The 22473-nt window shown below is 39.2% G+C and overlaps 1 protein-coding gene across 1 annotated transcript in view; it reads right to left on the bottom strand.

Annotated features, from left to right (window-relative positions):
* COG5 (component of oligomeric golgi complex 5) overlaps positions 1 to 22473 on the bottom strand; it is a 233785-nt gene that overhangs the window by 188230 nt on the left and 23082 nt on the right. Inside the window, exon 6 of the mRNA XM_080663906.1 lies at positions 14780 to 14900. Coding sequence (XP_080520032.1) covers positions 14780 to 14900 — 121 coding nt within the window. The remainder of the gene's footprint in view (positions 1 to 14779; positions 14901 to 22473) is intronic.

The raw sequence follows: 22473 nt of genomic DNA, 5'->3' as shown, positions 1-22473 counted from the left end.
ATTTGCCTTAGAAAAATTTGCCTTAGATTACTAAATAGTTACGAAAATGATCCGAAGAAACTGATTTATCTTTAAAACATATCTTTTTACCTTTTGAAGCGTATAATTTATTTTAATTTTTAAAGTTTATTTATTAAATTTATTGGGGTGACAGTGATTAATAAAATTATATAGGTTTCAGATTACAATTCTACAATACATCACCTGTATATTGTATTGTATGTTTACCACCCCAAGTCAAGTCTCCTTCCATCACCATTTATCCCCACCACCACCACCCCGCTTAATCCTTTTCTAGTCTCCCCCCAACCCCCTTTCCCTCTGGTAATGACCAAACTGTTGTCATCTTTTCAAAACAAAGTAATAAACTTTGAATAGTAGTAGCTTCCAAAAGGCAAAGTAATGATAAAATTATTTGGCAACCTTATTGTCCTAAATTTGTAATTATTTAGACTCTATGAAACATTCTTGTTTGCATTTATTCTTTAGAAATACAGATTTCACATACATAAAATGTAAGTCTGCATTTAACAATACCTCTAATTATATTTTAAATACTACATAGGTTTCTATGAAATTTACAATGCTCACTCAATTTTATGGTCTTTTAGTGCATAAGAGAAACAGAAGCAAATACCAATTAATTTAGTCTTGCTTCCACTAATGGCAGAATGAATTGGTCAGGTACAGTTGCCCCCAGATAATTTCTAAATTTAGATAAATCATTTTTAAAACCCCACTATTTGAAGGTACTGGAAAGTTAACTTTGAAATACAAATACTGCAATGAGTAAGAATTGCAAGTTTGGGCATTCTGCTTACCACCACTCCTACCAACACCGCCATCCAATACCCACAACTCTTGCAAGCAGAAAAACAGTTTTTTGATCTAGTGACAACAGAGAACAGAACTCAGGGCAGACAGATTAGCTATAAATTTAGGGAAAGAATGCTAAAAACAACAGAGCTACAGAAGGAGCAGGACCCAAATCCTTGGATAACCATTAAAATTCACATGCAGGAGGGATATGAAAGGATTCAGAGTAAAGCAAGCAAAAATCAGATGGGAGTATGCCCTTAAGAGACTGTTAAGATATGTATGTTTACTGCTTTTTCAGACTGATGGCATTTCCCAAACAGTGCATAGTTCAAACAGCAGAAAGCTAGGGCCTTACTAATTTGAGGTGTCAGTGGACAGGGCTCATGGGTGAGAGAGCAGCTGCAAATTTAGAAAGGAAACTCTGAATGAAAAAAAATGTACTAAGATGTGAGGCCCGTAATCTTAGTATCAACTCTGCCCAAATTCTTAGTGACAGCTAACTACAGAGATACGGGGAAGATCCTTCAGGCACTAGCTTACAAAAGCAACAATGGTAAACTGAAAGAACTGAGCAGAGACAAAGACTATAAGAAACAGAAAAAAAAATGTGTAGTTTGAGACCAGACAAGTTAACTGCCACTAGAACAACAACAAAGCTATTCTTATCTATCTAATAAAAGAGTAACATGCTAATTGAGTGTACCTTCGCGACATCCACCAGCCAATCAGGAGTGAGTATGCAAATTAACCTAACAAAGATGGCGGGTTAATTTGCATATGCAGGTGGCCCGAGTGGCCAGGGATGGGGCAGGACGCTTGCGTCATCACCATGGCGACGATGCAAGCGTTATTCACCACCCCAGCCGCTCTGGGCCTCTGGGCAGTGTGGGAAGGCAGAAAGGCGGCTCCGGGCCAGAGTGAAGGCAGTGCCAGCAGCCAGGGGAACAAAGGCCCATTCTTGCACGAATAAAAGCCTAATATGCTAAGTGTCCTATTGTTGGGTTGGCCGTTCAACCAATCAAAGCATAATATGCTAATGATGTGCTAAGGCCGCTCAACCGCTCGCTATGATATGCACTGACCACCAGGGGGAAGATGCTTCGACCGGTAGGTGAGCTTGCTGCTGGGGTCCGGCTGATCGGGACTGAACGAGAAGGGCCGGACATGCCCTGGAGGCCTCCTGCAGTCCCTCCCCAGCTGGCCAACCTTCTGTGTCCCTCCCTGGCCCTGACCATGTACCGGTGGGGTCCCTTGACCTTGTCTGTGACCTCTTGCAAATGGGGACCCATCGGAGGATGTCAGAGAGCCAGTTTTGGCCCAGTCCCACAGGCCAGACTGAGGGACCCCACTGGTGCATGATTTCGTGCACCGGGCTTCCAGTAGAACATAACAGAATCTAAAAAGACTAAAATGCAATGCAAGCACAAATAGACAAAACAAAATGAAATATACAAAAGTATCTGATTAACACAAAAGAAAGTACAAATTCCAACGAAGAAAAGCCCAAAACCAGATAGCTTCACTGGTGAATTTTTTCTACCAAACATTTAAAGAAGAATTAATATCAAATTTTTTACTCTTCCAAAAAAATGAAAAAGAGGCAACACTTCCTAACTCATTCTGTTAGGTCAACATTACTCTGATACCAAAGCCAGACAAAGAAACACCACAGGAAAAGACAACAATAGGCCAATGTCCATTATAACTATAGATGCAAAAATCTTCAGCAATATACTAGCAAACTGAATCCAGCAGTGCATTAAGCACTAGGACTAAGGGGGATTTATCCCAGAATGCAAGGATGGTTCAGCACATAGAAATCAACCAATAATATATACCACATTAACAGAATGAAGAGGGAGGATAAACACATGATCGTCTCAACTGATGAAAAACCATTTGACAAAATTCAACACTCTTTCATGATAAAAACAATAATTTAGAAATAGAAGTGAACTTCCTCAGCATAATAAAGACCATACATAAAAAACACACAGCTAATATCATACTCAATGATAAAAGTGGTTATTTTAGTTTTAATAAAATTAACATGGAAATAATATAGATCATCACCACTGACCAATGAATATATTCCTACTGTGATAATAAAATTATATCATCAGCATTGAGTTCCATTTGGATGTGGTAGAAAAACATATTTCTGAATTCACTGAAGTGAAATAAATGAAAAGAAATTAAAATATAACTGTATCCTATTTTACTAATAAACACCTCTCTCAGAAGACCATGCCTGCCAGTCTATATGCCCTGGTGTTTACATGGTATTAAAATGTAAAATTCTGTATGTATACTTCTAATCATCCTATATAATAAAAGCCTAATATGCAAATCGACCGAAGAGTGGAACGAACGGAGGAATGACCGGTTGCTATGATGCACATTGATCACCAGGGGGCAGATGCTAAACACAGGAGCTGCACCCTGGTGGTCAGTGTGCTCCCACAGGGGAAGCCCACTCAGCCACCAGTGGCAGTGGCAGGAGACTCTCCCGCCTCCGCGGCAGCACTAAGGAGCAGCAAGCCAAGCCTTAAGGAGTAGCGAGCAGGCGGGTGATAAGGAGTGAGGGGTCCCGGACTGTGAGAGGGCGTGTCACAGGCCAGGCTGAGGTGACCCCCTCTGTCCAGTGCACGAAATTTCGTGCACTGGGCCTCTAATAATCATATATTGCATTTAATCCTTTTAACTTAGACTATAGCTAATTTCAATTTACCAAACCAATGACTGATAAAAACGTGTTAATAGTTCTAGACTTTTTTTTTACATAAAGCAATCAAGTATAACAATGAAAAGTAGAATGGCCCACCTAATCTTCCTATATAATATTAGACTTGGAGACACAAAGCTTCAATTCACTAAGAAGTAGGCTGATAGCAATAGTAAAAAAAGTTAATAAAACAATCAACAAAAAGGAATAGTAAATATAATAATAAGCCTAGTATTTCAGAGGTACTACTTATGTTAATTTAAGATACGTTTTCATTATTACAACTGAACATATTAATATTAGAATAGAAAAGAGATTGAGAACTATAGACTTAAGCAACCAAATGGAAAAGAAAACCCTTTAGAACCAAGAAATGAAAATTTTTATTTTCATTACTAGTTTACAGAATCTTATCAGTGTTTGAGAACACTAATAAATATTCCAGTAAGGTAACATAAAAAGCTTCCATAAGCATTAAATGACCATATGTAATAACACATATACCTAGAAATACTACCAAAATTTCAAAATGTATGAAAAAGGAAATACTAAAGTTTACAAAAAGCAAGCTGTTTTTGTTTTTGTCTGGATGTTATCCTGGTTTTGTTTCTTGACACAGTGTGATTAAAGATAGAAACAATAAAATAGTATCATAAATGGTGTGTGGATATCATCTGTTAAATATAAATTTTAGTAACATTAAATTCAATTAGTTAAAAGAAAAAGGCTTTTGCATGTGTGTAACTTTAATATGTTTATCTTTACAACAGGCAAACCCATACCTAAGCATAAGCCCATTGTTCAGAACATTTAGATTTGAGCACAGCATTACCCCCACCTGGTGGTAGCTGAATCTAGTCACATATGTAAGTAATTTGGAGACCACCTAAATCAAATATACTTACTGAAAATGTATATCATCATATGTGATTCCAGTGTAAGTTCAAACATGCATATTGAATTCTCTATTGTTAAAGTTGTCACAAAAAACTAAGCATATATTAAATACATTTAAGAAGTCACTTTGGACCTAATTTAACACTATAATGTGGCATTTAAAAATTTTTTCCTATCAATAAATAATTTTCAAAAGCTTAAAATAATAAACCTTTCTAGAATTTTCACTAACTACATCAACTTGTAGACATCTCAAAAAAAACACTCATTAATTCATTAATTATTGGTAACCTATTTTGAGGCAAATTATATAAGTCATACTTTCTTTCACTTGTACACAAATCAGAAATGTTTGCCTAAAGTAGCATTTTATCAGAATAAGAAAATACCACAGTTACAGTAAGAATATTAGTGGATAAAACAAACTTAGACTATCTCTTCCTTCTGTAATCCTAACTAATAAAAGAATAATATGCAAATTAACCATCACTCCACTACACCCACAAGCCAGGCCCACCAGCCAATCAAGAGCGAGTATGCAAATTAACACAACCAAGATGGCTGCGGCCATGGAGCAAGAAGGAGGCTTGGGTATCCTTGGCAATGGAGGAAGCCAAGCTTTCCGCCTGCCCTGGCCTGCCTTGGTCTCCGCTCAAGGCTACAAAGTTTCAATTATAGAAGATAAATAAATCCCAGATACCAGGACCTCCACATGGGTCGCTGGGGGGCGTGGCCGGCCTGCAAACCACCACAGGCCCCTCGCCCAGGCCGCATCATGCCCCAAGGGAAACCCCACCCTGATCCAGGACACCCTTCAGGGCAAACCAGCTGGCCCCCACCCATGCACCAGGCCTCTATCCTATCTAATAAAAGAGTAATATGCAGATTGACCATCACTCCAACACACAAGATGGCTGCCCCCATGTGGTCAAAGATCCTGCCCCCATGTGGACACAAGATGGCCACCACAAGATGGCCAGCAGGGGAGGGCAGGTAGGGGTGACGAAGCCGGCAGAGGAGGGAAGTTGGGGGCAACCAGGCCTGCAGGGAAAGGCAGTTAGGGGGGACCAGGCCTGCAGGGGAGGGCAGTTAGGGGTGACCAGGCCTGCAGGGGAGGGCAGTTAGGGGCAAACAGGCTGGCAGGGGAGCAGTTAGGCAACAATCAGGCTGTCAGGGGAGTGGTTAGGGGGTGATCAGGCTGGCAGGAAGAAGTGGTTAGGGGCAATCAGGAAGGCAGGCAGGCGAGCAGTTGGGAGCCAGCAGTCCTGGATTGTGAGAGGGGTCCCAGATTGGAGAGGGTGCAGGCTGGGCTGAGGGACACACCTCGCCCCGTGCACGAATTTCATGCACCGGGCCTCTAGTAAATATTTCATAAAATGCTTCCATGGCAAATTTTGTTTTAAGAATATTTTCTCATGATACATGGTATTAATATATTGTAGCTTAGCAACACAATTATAAAACTCAGAAAACAGATCATGAAAAATAAAAATTACCAGTGGAAATACTTTATATCATATCCAACTACTATAATTTACTTCTTGATTATACTCTTTAAAAAATTATCTTTAGCTCTAGCTGGTTTGGCTCAGAGGACAGAGTGTCGGCCTGTGGACTGAAGGGTCCCAGGTTCGATTCCAGTCAAAACCACACGCCTGGATTGAGGGCTCGATCCCCAGTAGGGGGCATACAGGAGGCAGCCGATCAATTATTCTCTCTCATCACTGATGTTTCTATCTCTCTCCCTTCCTTCCTCTCTGAAATCAATAAAAATATTTTAAATGATCTTTAAATAATAATTCAATAAAGCTTTGATATAGAATGTTAAGTCACTGACAACAGTCAGCCCACAATCACAACAAAAAACACATTCACTGTACAAACATGGTATATCTTAAATGTGATATTTTTATCCTTTATATAAGGATCTGGGAGATCTACCAATGGCAATAATGCCTTTTATGAAGCAATTAAATAGTGCCACAGAATTTAAGAAAAGGAGTACAGCATTGGTAGTTAAGAGCTCAAACTTTGGAAACAGATTTTGATAGATATACCAGGTATGTCGCTTTAGGACCCACTCTACTAGAATATAAACTCCATAAAAGGCAGAGGGGTTTCCATTTTATTCAGTGATATATTTTCAATATCTGGAATAACACACAGCACATGCAGTAGGCATTCAATAAATACTGGATGAATGAATAAGGTAAAACATTGATATAACGGACTAATGTGGGCAAGAGGGTGTTCGTTAAAGCCAAAAGTTTATTATATGAATAAAGTAGATTTTCCAAATGTGTATGTTAAAAAGTTGACAAATTAGTTAGTTTACCTGTTTTTACTTATGCAGATACATTTGTGCATTTAAAGTTAAGTCTTTATTAAAACTTTGATTTCACAGAAAAGTTTTTATATGTATTACCGTAATTTTTAATTTATACTCAATAGTTCTAGTAAATGCATGCATTCACTAGTCACTGTGAGTAAACAAAAGCACATGGCTGGGGCATGGCTTAGTGCACATCCGAGGACACTGGCCAGCAAGCATTAAACTGTTGCAGAGCCCAGCCAGTGTGGTCAGTGGTTGAGCTTTGACCCATGAACCAAGAGGTCACTGGTTCGATTCCCGGTCAGGGCACATGCACGGATTGCAGACTCGATCCCCAGCAGGGGGCATGCAGGGGGCATTCTCTCTCATCAATGTTTCTCTCCTCTCTCTCTCTCTCTATCTCTCTCTCTCTCTCAACATATTAAAAAAAACTGCAGAGAGTCATGCCATGTGACAATAGAATCAATTACCTTGTGCAATGCAGTGTGATCACATGAAATCATTGCCTGAACATTGTTTACGACCAGTGACCCTTGAATTTAAAAATGTAGACTATATAGTTGTAGATATGCAATATTTATTTATGTCAGCGAAATTAGTAGTATTTTTTCCAACATGTGGCCTATTCACTAAAATTTGTTAAAAATAAGTGAATTCATAACAAAAAGATAACCTGGTATATTTAAATGTAAGCAAATCTTGGTTAAAAGCATTTCAAAATTAAAAGGGTATTAATTTTCACATATGACATATGGACCAGAAATTTTATCACTTAAATCTGAAGTCCAGAAAATTGGAAGGAGAAACCAAGATGGTGGCATAGGTAAACACCTGAACCACCTGCTTCACACAACCACTTTAAAACTACAACTAAAAGACAAAATGGACATCATCCAAAACCACAGGAAGGCTGGCTAAGTGGAAATTCTACAACTAGAAGGGAAGAGAAAAGCACATTGAGACTCAGAGGAGCTGTGGAAGTAAAGTGCAGAGGTATGGAGGCGCAAGCACGGAAAGGACTGGCAACTGAGGACGCGGGCTGTCTTTGTCAAGTGGGAGGGAGACACAAGCTCCTGACTGCTCTGAACTCCAGTTCCGGGCGAGACTCTGGGGACCCAGACTCATAAGGAGAGAAACTGGACTGTCTGGCAGCAGGCGAAACTCAAGGGCGGCTTTCTCTCAGAGGTGCTTGCAGCGATTACCACAGGACACTGAGACCCAGAGGCCTCTTAGGGCAGGGCTGACGGGAAGCCATTGCTGTTTGCTCTGCCCTGAGACTCCGTCCCATCCAAGCTGTGTGCATATGAATGGCCTGGTCCTTTGAAATCGAAACTTACCTAAAAAACTGCAGCTGAGTCAGAGAGACCCAGAACATCCAAAAGAAGGCCCAAGGCCCCACAGCAGCCTGCATTGCTTCACAGCTGGGCCTCATCTGAGCACCTCCAAAACCCAAACAAAGAAGAGGAATCTGCAGATCTCTCTGTAGCTCCTGCTGGGTGGCTGGCCTCAGGCAGGGGCTAAATTAGCACCTCCTTGGAGATCCAAGAGCCAGTGTACCCAGGGGTCAGAGTGGGACCATCCAGATTACAACTCCTCAGATCCATAAGGGACACACTCAGGAGGCAGACTCAGTGAGCACCAAAGCCCCACTGAAGGAAGTCTTGCCTCATAAGGGTGTCTCCAGCACATAAGTCCTCCCATCATAGACACAGCTGATCCTCACAGCCAACTGGCCTGGAGGTCAATTCCTACCAGTGATACCAACAACAATCGAGGCTTAACTACAACAAGACTGTGCACACAGGTAACTGGGGAGGCTGAGCCCTGGGCCCTATAGGACACCTAGCACACAAAGCCAGTCTATCAACTCAGGGAAGCAGCCAAAATGCGGAGACAAAGAAAAAGGTCACAAATGAAAGAAATGGAGGAAAGCAAACTACTGGATATAGAGTTCAAAACCACAGTTATAAGGTTTCTCAAGAATTTTCTAGAAAAGGCTGATAAATTTAGTGAGACCCTCGAGGATATGAAAAAGGACCAAGAGAAATTAAGCATACACTGACTGAAATAAAAAATATTATACAGAGATCCAACAGCAGACTAGAGGATGGCAAGAATCAAGTCAAAGATTTGAAATATGAAGAAGCAAAAAACACCCAACCTGAAAAGAAAAAAAAAAAGAATCCAAAAATATGAAGATAGTGTAAGGAGCCTCTGGGACAACTTCAAGCGTACCAACATCCGAATTATGGGGGTGCCAGAAGACAAGAGAGAGCAAGATACTAAAAACCTATTTGAAGAAATAATGACAGAAAACTTCCCCACCTGGTGAAAGAAATAGACTTACAAGTCCAGGAAGTGCACAGAACCTCTGACAAAAGGAATCCAAAGAGGACCACAACAAGACACATCATAATTAAAATGCCATGAGCAAAACACAAAGAGAGAATCTTAAAAGCAGCAAGAGAAAAACAGTTAGTTACCTACAAGGGAGCACCCATACAACTGTCAGCTGATTTCTCAACAGAAACTATGCAGGCCAGATGGGAGTGGCAAGAAATATTCAAAGTGATGAATAGCAAGAACCTACAACCAAGATTACTCTATCCAACAAAGCTATCATTCAGAATTGAAGGGCAGATAAAGAGCTTCACAGATAAGAAAAAGCTAAAGGAGTTCATCACCGCCAAACCAGTATTATATGAAATGCTGAAAGGTATTCTTTAAAAAGAGGAAGAAGAAGAAAAAGGTAAAGATAAAAATAATGAACAACAAATACATATCTATCAACAAGTGAATCTAAAAATCAAGTGAGTAAAATATCTGATGAAGAGAATAATCTGGTGAATATAATAGAGTCAGGGGCCTAGAAAGGGAGTGGACTGACAATTCTCAGGGGGAAAGGGGTGTGGGGGGTGCGGGAAGAGACTGGACAAAAATTGTACACCTATGGATGAGGACAGTGGGGGGGTAAGGGCATGGGGTGGGGTGGGAACTGGGGGAGGGGAGCTATGGGGGGAAAAGAGGAACAATTGTAATAATCTGAACAATAAAGATTTAAATTAATTAATTAATTAATTAATTAATTAATTAAAAAATAATAAAAGGTTTTTAAAAAATCCTAAGTCCATTAAATCAAAGTTAGCAAAATCCAGGGTTTAGTGTAAATTTATTTAAGCCTTATGGTGAGAGAATAGTGAGGATTTTTCTTACTATTTTATGAAAAATGCAGATGAGCCAAAACAAGAAAGCTGAGAGATTAGTTTCTCTTACGGATGATCATGATCATGATGATCATCATCACCGTCATCATCAGTTTTAAGCTTAGTTCTAACAATTTTAAAAAAATATATTTTGACTGATTTCAGAGAGAAAGGTAGAGGGAGAGAGAGATAGAAACATCAATGGTGAGAGAGAATCATTGATCATCTGCCTCCTACAAGCCTGCAACCTAGCCTGTGCCCTGACTGGAAATCAAATTGTGCCCCTCTGGTTGATAGATCGACACTCAACCACTGAGCCACATAGGCCAGGCTATGCTTAGTTTTAGAAAAGAATATACCTTAAGCTTATCAAACACGAAACTACATCTTATTCACTCATTTTTATGTGAGGTTTTTAACAAACTGCAAGTCTTAATGCATATTGAAACCTAACTGTTTGATAAATTTAATTATAAATAATAGATTTTATTAAACCTAAGTCTACATGTTATTTTTAAAAACTATGAAACTTCAAAAATATGAAAGTAGACTTGCAGAAATGAAGAGATTTGCTTCTGTTTAGAAAACATCCTTACTATAAAAAGATAACAAAATTTATCATATTAACCTATAAATATGAAGTATCCAAAACTAACAAGTTTGGGTCAAGATGGCAGAAGAGGTAAATGTGGTACTCCCATCCTCCCACAACCACATCAAAATTATAACTAAACTACAGAACAGCCATCATTCAGATCTACCTGACGTCTAACTGAATGGAAACTCTACAGCTAGCAATTAAAAGAAACCACGTGGAGACTGCTAGGAAGGGAAGAGATGGGGGGGAATGGGCTGGTCCCACACCCACATGTGAGAGGGATATCTCAGCTGCACAGGTCCCCGCTGTGGAGCAAGGGGTCTCCATGCCAGGAAAACAAGTCTCCATAATTTCTGTCTATAAAAACCAACAGGGATTGTGGCTGAATGAGAAGGAGACTGCTGGAGTTCCAGGCAGTTTCTCCTAAAAGGCCCACACTCGGCCTTGCTTGGATTCACTCCCTCTGAGCTCCAGTGCTGGGACAGCAGCTTAAACGGCATTAGGGATTTATATGGAGAGGAACTGAATCAACTGGAATCAGGGCCAGACCTGGGGGGCAGCTTTCTACCAGACAAAAGTGTTAGCAGAGACCACTGTTTCTTTTCTGAGCGCTTCCCCCAACAAAGCCATATCTGAGTCTCCATCAACCAGGCTCACACTGTTTGCCCTGGTGATTCTCTGAGACCCTGCCTTACCCAACATGCTGGCCAGCCCAAGCAGTTTCCAATGGCTTTCCCATACAAATTGCCTGTCCTTGCTCACACTTCAAATATCCTATCTCAGTGGTCGGCAAACTGCGGCTCGCGAGCCACATGCAGCTCTTTGGCCCCTTGAGTGTGGCTCTTCCACAAAATACCACGTGTGGGTGCGTACGTACAGTGCGATTGAAACTTCATGGCCCATGCGCAGAAGTTGGTTTTCGGCTCTCAAAAGAAATTCCAATCGTTGTACTGTTGATATTTGGCTCTGTTGACTGAGTTTGCCGACCACTGTCCTATCTAATAAAGAGTGAATATGCTAATTAACCATCACTCCATCACAAAGATGGCTGCACCCACAGCTGAGGCCAAGTTCCCATAAGGAGCCTTAACAAGCAATCAGCAGGGGCCTGAGGCTACGCCCTCCTCCACCTGGCGGGGCTTGACAAGGGACCTAGGGCTGCCTTCCACACCTGGCAGGGCTTGACAGGGGACCTCAAGGTGCGCTTCCCATCCTGTTGCTGGGCTAGGGGACCTCAGGATGCTCCCCCGGCCCCAGCGCCAGGCTGGGGGACCTCAGGCCACGCCCCCCATCCTGGCACCATGCCAGGGGACCTGAGGCTGCGCTCCCCTGCCTGGCAGGGCTTGAAAGGGGACCTCAAGGTGCACCCCCAGTGCTGGGTCGGGGGAACTCAGGCCGCGCCCCCTGCCCAGGGGGGACCTGAGGCTGCACCCCCCTGCCAATGGGGCTTGACAGGGGACCTGAGGCTGTTCCCCCCTCCAGGTGCTGGGCCTGGGGACCTGAGGCTGAGCCCCTGCTCCCCCACCTGGTGGGGCTTAACGGGGACCTCAGGCCATTCCCCCTACCCAGCGGGGCTTGACAGGGGATCTCAGGCCATGTCCCACACCAGGCGGGCCTTGACAGGGGACCTCAAGGCACGCCCCCCAACCCCGGTCTGGGCTGGGTGACCTCAGGCCACACCCCCCGTCCTGGCACTGGGCCAGGGGACCTGAGGCTACATTCCCTGCCCGGCGGGGCTTAACTAGGGTGGGACTAGCCAGGTCTGGATCTATCCCAATGAGGGGGGGCGGCCGGGTCTGGGTCTCATGCGATTTTGAGGCGCATGTGAGTGGGCGGGGACTTGACTCTGAGTCCTGTGGTATGCCCCAGACTCTGATAGGAGGAATGTTTTCATGTACATTTTACTAATTTTCTTTCATCTCTGAGACTTCTGTTATAGAGAAAGGGCAAATAACAATATTAAATTATTTCCTCTAATTAATCCCCTTTTAATGTGCACAAATTTTGTGCACTGGGCCACTAGTTCGTAATAACTCTCAACAAGCAGCATCTGGCCTCACAGTAACCTATACCTCTCGCTAAGTGGCCCCAAGCTCAACACTAGCAGCAGCAGGCCTTGGTTCACAGTTTGGCCTTGCCTAGGCACCTCCAAGTACAGCACAAGTAGCAGCCATGTGCAGCTCACTTTGTACTTCATGCCAAGTGGCCCAAGGCAGAACACAGGTAATGGCGGGCTTCGGCTTGTACTTTCCAGGAGGACCCAGAGTCAGCACACCCAGTAGACAATTTCAGATCACGTCAAAGCATCACCCAACCACCTCGACAAGCTACACACTCAAGGGCAGACTCAGCAGGCAACCAGAGCCCTTTTGAAGGAAGTTCTGCTCTGTGGGTGGGGCCCTACACAGATGATCCTCCACGGTGGTAGCCAGTCCTTGCAGCTTTAAAAAAATTTTTAAGTGAAATTAATACAATCCATTTTGAGATAAACCCACCACAAACTATACTTTCTCAACAACCTCTCATCATCATTTATAGTAATAAAAGCGTAATATGCTAATTAGACTGGACAGCCAAACGACCTTCTGGATGAAGCTGGGACTGTGAGGGCCAAGGCAAGCCGCTGCAGCTGGGAGGGCCAAGCCACTTGCATGAATTTCGTGCATCGGGCCTCTAGTAATATTTATAAAACTATGGGTAAAGCCAACACCTCATTGGAAGGATAGTGGGTTTATACTCTGCACTGCACAAACTCAAAGCATTATAATTGATATTTGTGCCTGATATTTTAAAAGTTAAAGCAAAAAATAACTTCTGATACTAGGATTTTTATACTCCTAAATTTAGCACAGTCTGAAAAAAGCAATCATTACTCTCTGCTAAAATCTTTACTTTTTATACAATATCTTCCCAGCATTCCAAATCACAAGTTGGATATATTCCCAATGATGTGCCTAAGCAATGTATTTAAGCATTATAAATTAAAATGTGTTGAAGCATGATTTGTGAAGGATATTACATTTCTTAGTAAAAAATATGGAATAATCTTTACTGTGTAATTGAAATATCAAACAGAAAATTTCAAAAAAAACATGTAATACACATCTTTCAGATATTATTTTGCTGTAACTACTTTCACAGCACACCACCAAGACTAAATAGAATCTTGATATTTGAGATGAATATAAAGACTTTTTGAACCTACAAAGTTACAAATACTACTAAACACATCCACTTCAGAAAAATTACTGTGTGCCTATTTGGAAAAAAACACAAATCCTCATTAAAATGCAGGTGCTAGGTAATTCTATGCCCACTCATAGGTACTCAAAGTTTTGCCTGAAAAATTATCAATTGCTTCATCACAGACCTTGCAGCTTTTTAACAGTCAAAAACATGAATGTTAAACCCTTGAATGTCAGGAGTCTAAATGTTTCAGGAACAAATAAAGAAATGAATTCAATAATCTTCTAGGCATAATGTCAACATGAGATGTGTCACCTAAAAAACAGCATTTCTCCTAGATATTTCTCCTAGGGAAATAAAAACTTATACACAAATGTTTATAGTAGTTCTATTCATAATCACCAAAAACTGAAAATGCAAATTTCCTTCAATCAGTGAATCAAAAAACAAATAGTGGTACAACTACACAATGGTATTCCAACAAACACAAAGTAACAAACTACGGTATATACAAAAACTTAGATAATTTTCAAAGGTATTATGCTGAGTATAAGAAATCAGTCTCAAAAGGTTACATGTAATTCCATTTATATGACATTCTCCAAAAGACAAAACAACAGTAATGCAGAACCAATTGGGTGGTTGCCAGGATTAGGAGTAGGGGAGGGGAGGTGGGTAGGCATTATTATAGAAGGAGATCATAAGGGTGATGGAGCTATTCTGTACCATGACTGTGCTGGAGGTTACATGAATCTATATATAGGTTAAAATTCACAGGCCTATATTTTAAAAAGGCCAATTATACTATATGATAATTTTAAATATAAACAGCATTTCGAAGAAATCAACTAATTTTACTCACCCATTTTGAAAAGTGTGACAATGTTGTAAACAGTCAATTATTAAATAAGTTTGCTCAATAATATTTGTTAATGGTGATAAGGTAAAAAAAGACAACAAAATCAAGTGACTGAAAAACCCTTTAAAACTCTACTCACTTCGTAATCAAAAGGACTTACCAAGTTCATTGAGACTCTGGGCAGCTTTTGTTATCTCTCTACTACCCCCTTGCAGTTGTCCTTGGAGTCTCTTACTGAGATGTAAGATGCGAATTATTCTCCGAAGCAAATCACAGGCAACCTGTACAAATATCATAATGTTCAATAAGTACGTAAATCTGGCCCTAGCTGGTATGGGTCAGTGGATAGAGCACTGGCCCTCGGACTGAAGGGTCCCTGGTTTGTTTCTGGTCAAGGGCATGTATGTACCTTAGCTGCATGCTCGATTCCAGCCCCATTTGGGGCGCATGCGGGAGGGTAACCAATCAATGTGTCTCTTTCACAGAGATATTTCTCTCTGTCTCCTCCCTCTACTCTCTCTAAAAAATATCCCCAGGTGAGGATTAACAACAACAACAAAATAGGTAAACCTGTCCATTATTTCCAAATGCTACAGATTCATTGTCTTTTTTGTTTTTCCACCACTCAGTAACCTAAATAATCACAACTTTTAAAAATCATCATTTCAAAAACTCCAACTTATCCCCAATGTAGAGAACTTGGGATTGAGGTGCAATGAAATCCAGGGACTCTTCTCTATGCCAGTGGTCCTCACTCTTGACTTCATATTAAATTCAAGTGGGTAGGTTCAAAATGTTCTAATGCCCAGGCCATAATAGCCCTGACCAATTAAATCAGAACCTCTAGCAGTGGGAACTAAGCATATATTTTTTTAAATATCCTAAATGGTGCCAATGTGCAGCCAAAGCTGACAACCACTGTCTAGGACTGCCCAGCTTCCTACTATGGCCTCTTATTGTTTGCAATCCTGGTTTCTCTTTTCTAGGCCCTAGGGGAACAGACTTAAAACTTCTCCCAATTTTACTAGACCTTAAAGAATAAGTATGCCCTACTTGAATTTTCCTAATGTTTTATCACTAATAATTATCCAAGAAAAAGTTATTTTTTAAAAACTACCATATATGACCTCCTATTACCTTTTCATTATCAGATCCAACACTGGTTCTTTACCTATCCAAAAGCCTATGACATGAAATAAAGACTGGTGTCTTTCAGGGTACTTTACTACAGAAGCAGGACCCAGGACAATTGCCTGGGGGAGAGTGGGGAGAAAAGAGACTGCTGAAATAATATATGCTAGTATGTAATGACCTTCAGCGTCAGCAGTGATAATGCAGAAAAGAGAGACAATCTATGCTGCTGCTGCATTACCACCATCTTTGAATGGCCCTGAAGCTGGTTGAAAAGCAAGGACATCTCCCATTTAAAGAGGAAAATCCTAACTGGTGGCGATGAAAATTAAAAGCACTGAGAGCACAGGGTCACTGAGGCTCCAGCTATAAACATTTTGTTTTTCTGAGTGAAATACACACATACCAGAGCCACACAGCCACATCCATGCACCCGTAACATACACACACACACAACATATACAAACCTAAAATCAAATATGCGTTTATAAACATATATAAGTCAAAGGCAACAAGGTATTAAACATGTTTGCCTGACTGCATTTATGAGTAACTATAGTCTGAGTGCTTAAAATAATAAAGTCAATGACAAATAAGAATTTTCCCCCTAGAAAGTGGAAGATTTGGGCGTCTTTATCTTTTAATTACTACATTTTATTTACTTTTTGAATAGATAATATAAGCATATGATTCAAAAAATAATGTCACCCTCATATTTCTATGTCCCAAATATGAACTTCCCCAAAATAACTACTATTATCAGTTTCTTTCTTGTCAGACTGAATTTTTAGATGGACCATTTGGCAAGTAGAATCCCTAGCAATCACTCCTCTGGGATTCTAAATACATCATGAGAAATGCAGATCTTACTTTAGTCTAATCAGAATTATCCTGCCAGAATTCCCCAGTACCTACCCAATAAAGGATATAGCCTCAAACATTAAATCTTTGAGCTTATTTCTAATGCTTTTACTTTTAACCATATTAATCTGTCACCAAGTCTTATTGACGATTTCTCTGCTGCATAACATAAAAGTTGCTTTACTTCTATTCCTACTAGCATCACCCTAATCCAAATCTTTATCACCTTTACCTTAATACTGTGGTCTCCTGGCCAGCTTTCTGAAATCCATCCTGCCAGGTTTATTGTCTTAGAAACAGTTTTCAGCACTCCAGCCCCATTTTTAATAAACTTCACTGGCTTATTATGTTGAATATTCTCAGAATAGCATTTAATAAAATCCTCAGTCAACAAGTCTTAGATAATCTGTAATGCATCACCTTTCACCATTTCCTAATATAGTTGCCTCCACTCCAATCAATTTCTTTTCCTTCCTCATTTTTAATTTTAGAACTTATTATCAAATAGAACACTAACATATTATTCAGCACTAAAAATAAATGAGCTATCAAGCTATGAAAAGACATAGAGGAACCTTAAATGCATATTACTAAGTGAAAGAAGCCAATCTGAAAAGGCTACACACTCTATGATTCCAACTATATGACATTCTAGAAAAGCCAAAACAATGGAAACAGTAAAAAGATCAGGGGTTGGAGAATGAATAAGCAGAGAACAGAGGTTTTTAGGGCACTGTACTCTGTATGACACTATAATGATGAATACATGTCATTATACAGTTGTTCAACCCCATAGAATGTACACCAAGAGTGAATCCTAATGTAAAGTATGGGTTTTAAGTGATTCATCAATTGTAACAAAGGTACCACTCTAGTGGGGAGATGTTGATTAAGGAGGCTATGCATGATGGGTGCAAGGGATATATGGGAATTCTCTGTATTTTCCTCTCAAGTTTACTGTGAACCTATTATTAGTCTTAAAAAATAAAGTCTTTAAAAATATATAGATAGATATAAATACTACATAGAAAATCACATACAGAAATCACAGCTAAATAAACTTGGAACCACCACGCAGATCAGTAGAAAGAACCATATCAGCCACTACAGAAGGCCTCCAAGTAACCCTCTGCCAATCACAAAATCCTCCATCCATTCCCCTCTATTCCTCATCCCAACCGAAAGAAACCACTATACTGCCTTTTGTGGTAATCACTTCCTTACTTTTATTTATGATTTTATTACTGAAATGTATATACATAAACGCTATAGGTTAATTTTCCTTTTTAAATGTATATAAATTCCCTAGCCATCTTTTTTTTCTTTGCAATCTGTTGAATATATTGGATCATTTGTCCTATACAGTTTCCCACAGACTGAATTTTCTTGATAGCATCCCCATAGTGTAGTGTAACATGTTCCACTATCTTCTATACTTCCTATACATTAGTAGCTGGATGTAGGCAGTTTCATTAGGCTCAGGTTTAATATTTTTGGTAAGATCATTCATTAGGTGGTAGAGTACTTATAACACATGTATGATTTTCTCTCTTTTAGTGCTATTAGCAACACTGAAACAATGTCAAAATCCAATAAAATGATGATTGTAAAATGCTGATACTGCAATTCTATCATTTTGTCTTTATTTGATAGCATACAAAATTTCTCTACTAAAAAAAAAACACAACTTTACCCCATCTACTATTTGTTTAGCCAATGGTAATAATCATACAGAAAAGTAAGAATAAATACTTGATTCTTTGCATGGTTTATCAGTTTTCAAAATTAAAAACTGCTTTCCTTACATCCATCAAAGGTGAACAATTAGTTGGTTCTGTTTCGGCTATCATTATGAACTCATAGATTTAAGCATAAAAAGAATGCCAATCCATTGTAGCTCTTATCCTTATAGATGCTCACACTGTCCCACTTTTGGCCAATTTGAGCCCCTGAAGGTGATCAAATGTACAGATCTGTGGGAGAATGAGAGGTTTCCTGGGACACAGAAGTTTCAATTCTAAAACTTGGAGAGTTGGTCATCCTAGAGCAGAGGTGGGAAACATCCAGCCCGGAATCATTTGGTCTGGCCCTGCCAAGGCATTAGGGGTGAGTTAATTAAATGTCTGACCAAACATAGCAGGCTAATTTTTAAGTTGATAATTTTGTATGGCCTCGAATGATGTTAAAAGTATCCAAATGGCCCTTGGCAGAAAAAAAGATTCCCCAACCCTGCCCTAGAGCCTCATCAAGTTTGCTGCTGAATCCTCTTTTTTTTTCTGAATTGGGATTCTTTTTTTTTTTTTTTTAAGAGAGAGGAGGGAGAGGGAGAGGGAAAAACATCAATGTGAGAGCACAAAATTGATGGGCTGCCTCCTGTATGCCCCCGACCAGGGACTGAGCCTGCAACCTGGACATGTGCCCTGACCAGGAATCCAACCAGCAACCTTTCGGTCCACGGGGAGACGCCCAACCAACTGAGCAACACTGGCCAGGGTGGCTGCTGAATCCTTTTGTCATGACCTCTAGTTAGTAGTTGTTGGTAGTATAAAAATACTCAGGATCATTTTATATAGTCCATGTCCCAGACCTGGAACATGGTTCCTTTTAGAAATCAACAGCATGTCAAGACCACATTCTGGGAATATAGGTTTTCATTCCTGGGACTTTTCAGTAGATATACATAGGAAATGTTAGAATAAAATATTACATCAATATTCATTTTCTTTATTCCACAATACACATAAAAATTCTCAGATTAACATTATACATATACATTAGTACAAAAATATACACATCTATAATGCACATGCCATTTTAAGATGAGTTCATACTGATACTTTTGATTAAAAATCAAAAACACAGGGTGTGTATTTAATCTTCTAACTTATTTCTTCTACACAGGGACTCCTGCCTCTCAAGACATAGGAAATAACAGAATTAGAATAATTTAAAATTATTCCTTAGCTTTGCTTCACAATGCACAGAAAACATATCTTAATACAAAACCAACACTACAAAAATATAATTGCTGAAGATAGTTTTTAAAAATTGTTCTGTGCCCTGGCCGGGTCGCTCAGTTGGTTAGAGCAGCAGTTGCCAACCGGTGGTCCGCAGACCACTGGTGGTCTGTGAGGTTCGAAAGGTTGTCGACCGCTGGGTTAGAGCATCGCCCCCGATATGCTAAGGTTCCAAGTTCGATTCCAGGTCAGGGCACATACAAGAATCAACCAAAGAATGGATAAATAAGTGAAACAACAAATTGATGTTTCTTTTTCTCTCTCTTCCTCTCTCTCTCTATAAAAATTGTTTTGCACATGCTCTTCCCACATTTTTCTATAATTAAATTTTACTTCTTTGCCAAAATATACAGCTAATTAAGTAAGTCAGAGAAAGACAAATACTGTAAGATTTCACTTATATGTGGAATCTAAACAGCAATATAAATGAACAAACAAAACAGAAACAGACTCACAGAGAATAGACTGATAGTTGCCAGAGGAAAGTGGGTTGGAGGACTAGGTGAAAAAGGTGAATGGATTAAGAAGTACAAATTGCTAATTACAAAATAAAGTACAGCACAGAAAATATAGTCAATAATATTGTAATAACTATGTATGGTGCCAGGTGGGTAGAGGGGAACACTTTGTAAAGTAGATGATTGTCTAATTACTATGCTGTACACCTGAAACTAATACAAAATAATATTGAATGTAAACTGTACTTTAAAAATAAAATTTTAAAAAATACAGCTATTACATACTATACTCTCCTATACTATCAGCCACTTAATCCTAATTCTAATGTGCATCACTAGTCTTACTTTGATGTTTCTCGAGTCATTATGGTTTTCAAGTCATTAACAGATTCCTAGGAAAAGCTCATGGTAACCACCCACATATAGGAGCCTGCATCCTTATATGTGGATAGCAATCTCTATATTTGAAAATCAGTTTGGTTGGTGTATCAATTTCTATTGCTGCACAAGAAACCAACCCAAAACTCAGTGGCTTAAAATGACCTGTTATTTCTCATAATTCTGTAAGCCAGGTATTTAGGCAGGGTTGAACTGCTCCATGTGGTATGACCCGGGATTACTCACTATGCTGCACTCAGTTAACAAGGCTCATCTGGATGGAACAAGAAGGCTTCACTCATAGATCTGGTGCCTCAGTGCTTCTCTACCTGTTATCTCCATGTGGCTAGCTTGGGCTTCCTCACAGCATAATGGTGTCAAGGTATTTAGATTTCTTACATGGACAGTGGCCTTTTCGAAACTGAAACAAAAGTTGCTGTGCTCCTTGAAGAGTAGGCCGAAAAACTAGCACAGCATCACTTTCACCAGCATGAGTTCCTTGGTTCCGCTATCCTATTAGCTCTGTATGTTTTACAGCGTTTGGGGACAGTGGCATTTTATGCTGCCGCTGTCACCCTCCCTCTTTATTCCTTCCTAGTATATTCACTTGTTTGGTGGGTAGTTATAAAACCAGTATAATGAGTCATCATTCCATATTAATAATACAGACAAAATTATTTGATATCACATCAACTGAAAACTAAAAAGACTCCTACAAAAATATAAAATGAAAACCATGTACATATAAAACATATCAAAAAGAAAAAAGGTTTTATGGATGATTTCCTCCTTCATTCCAACATTTTCTTAAACATTCTTACTTATAATTTCAAAGTTAAAAACGTAAATAAAAAACTTTTAACTGAAAAGCTAATGTATATTTATAACAAAATATTAAGAGATGAAATGTAAAGTTAAAAAAGTAAGTTAAAATGATTAAAAAAAACTTACATAATAGGTATGTAAATTATCTCAATAAAGCCGCTATATTTTTTAAAACATGATTAAAAGTATTTAAAAACTTATAAGATTTTATCCTCAGGTGAGGATTAAAGAAAAAAACAAGATTTGAAGTTAAAAACTCATTTTCTTATATAATTTTAAGATAAAAATTTAAATATCCTATGTAAAGAATAATAGACTCCTCAAAACTTCTTTCTGAAAGAATGTTACTAAAATGAGCTAAGGGAGAGCTAAGACAGAGATGATTCTTAGGGTGATAATTAAATTCAACTCATGTATTCATGTACATAGATGAACTCAGAAGCTTCTGCTTGAAGAAAGAGTGAAATGGTAATAAAAATCAAAAAGAATTAAGTTTAAATGTACTTTCTTCCAATTGAGAGTATAATCATAGAGATTTTAAGTTCAAGGCAAAAATAACTTCGTAGCTATTTCTTTCTTGCGTTCAAATACCACATGTATTTAAATGAAATAGAAGCTCAAAGAATAAAAAGATTAAACAGGAACATGAAAGTTTCCCAAAGTGAACAGAATAAAAATGGTTAAGTAAGCTTTCAAAGAGGCCTCAGACTTCAAAACTGTTTAAAGGGGAACAAATTTCTAAGATAAACATCCTCCCTAAGGTAAGAGTGTATATGAGTCAATACAGGAAGAATTAAATACTGGATATAAAAGTACCAAAAAGTACCTAGGCATATTTCTTTTTCCTTTTACTCTCTTCTCTCTTCCTTCCTTTATAATAATTTGACCAAATTCAACTTGATTGTCCCTATAGTGTAATATTTTTTAGAGTAAGAGCACAGAATTAGGGCTAATAGTCAATAACAATAATAAAAATAAAAAGTGCTTATCTTAATCACAATCTTAACCTCTTACACTTACATCACCATAAAAAATAAAAAAAAAACATCCATAAAAGAAACTCTCACAGCTTCACCAAATCATAGCATTTTAGAGCTAGAAGAAAATTCACAAATCCAGCCCACACTCTCATTGTAAAAATATACCACCACCACTACAACAAAAATGATAATTATGTGAGGTAA

This window comes from Plecotus auritus, assembly GCF_963455305.1.
Source record: "Plecotus auritus genome assembly, chromosome: 4".
Classification (NCBI taxonomy): domain Eukaryota; kingdom Metazoa; phylum Chordata; class Mammalia; order Chiroptera; family Vespertilionidae; genus Plecotus; species Plecotus auritus.
The sequence above is the reverse complement of the archived record's forward strand: the minus strand, read 5'-3'. Positions and strand labels throughout refer to the sequence as shown.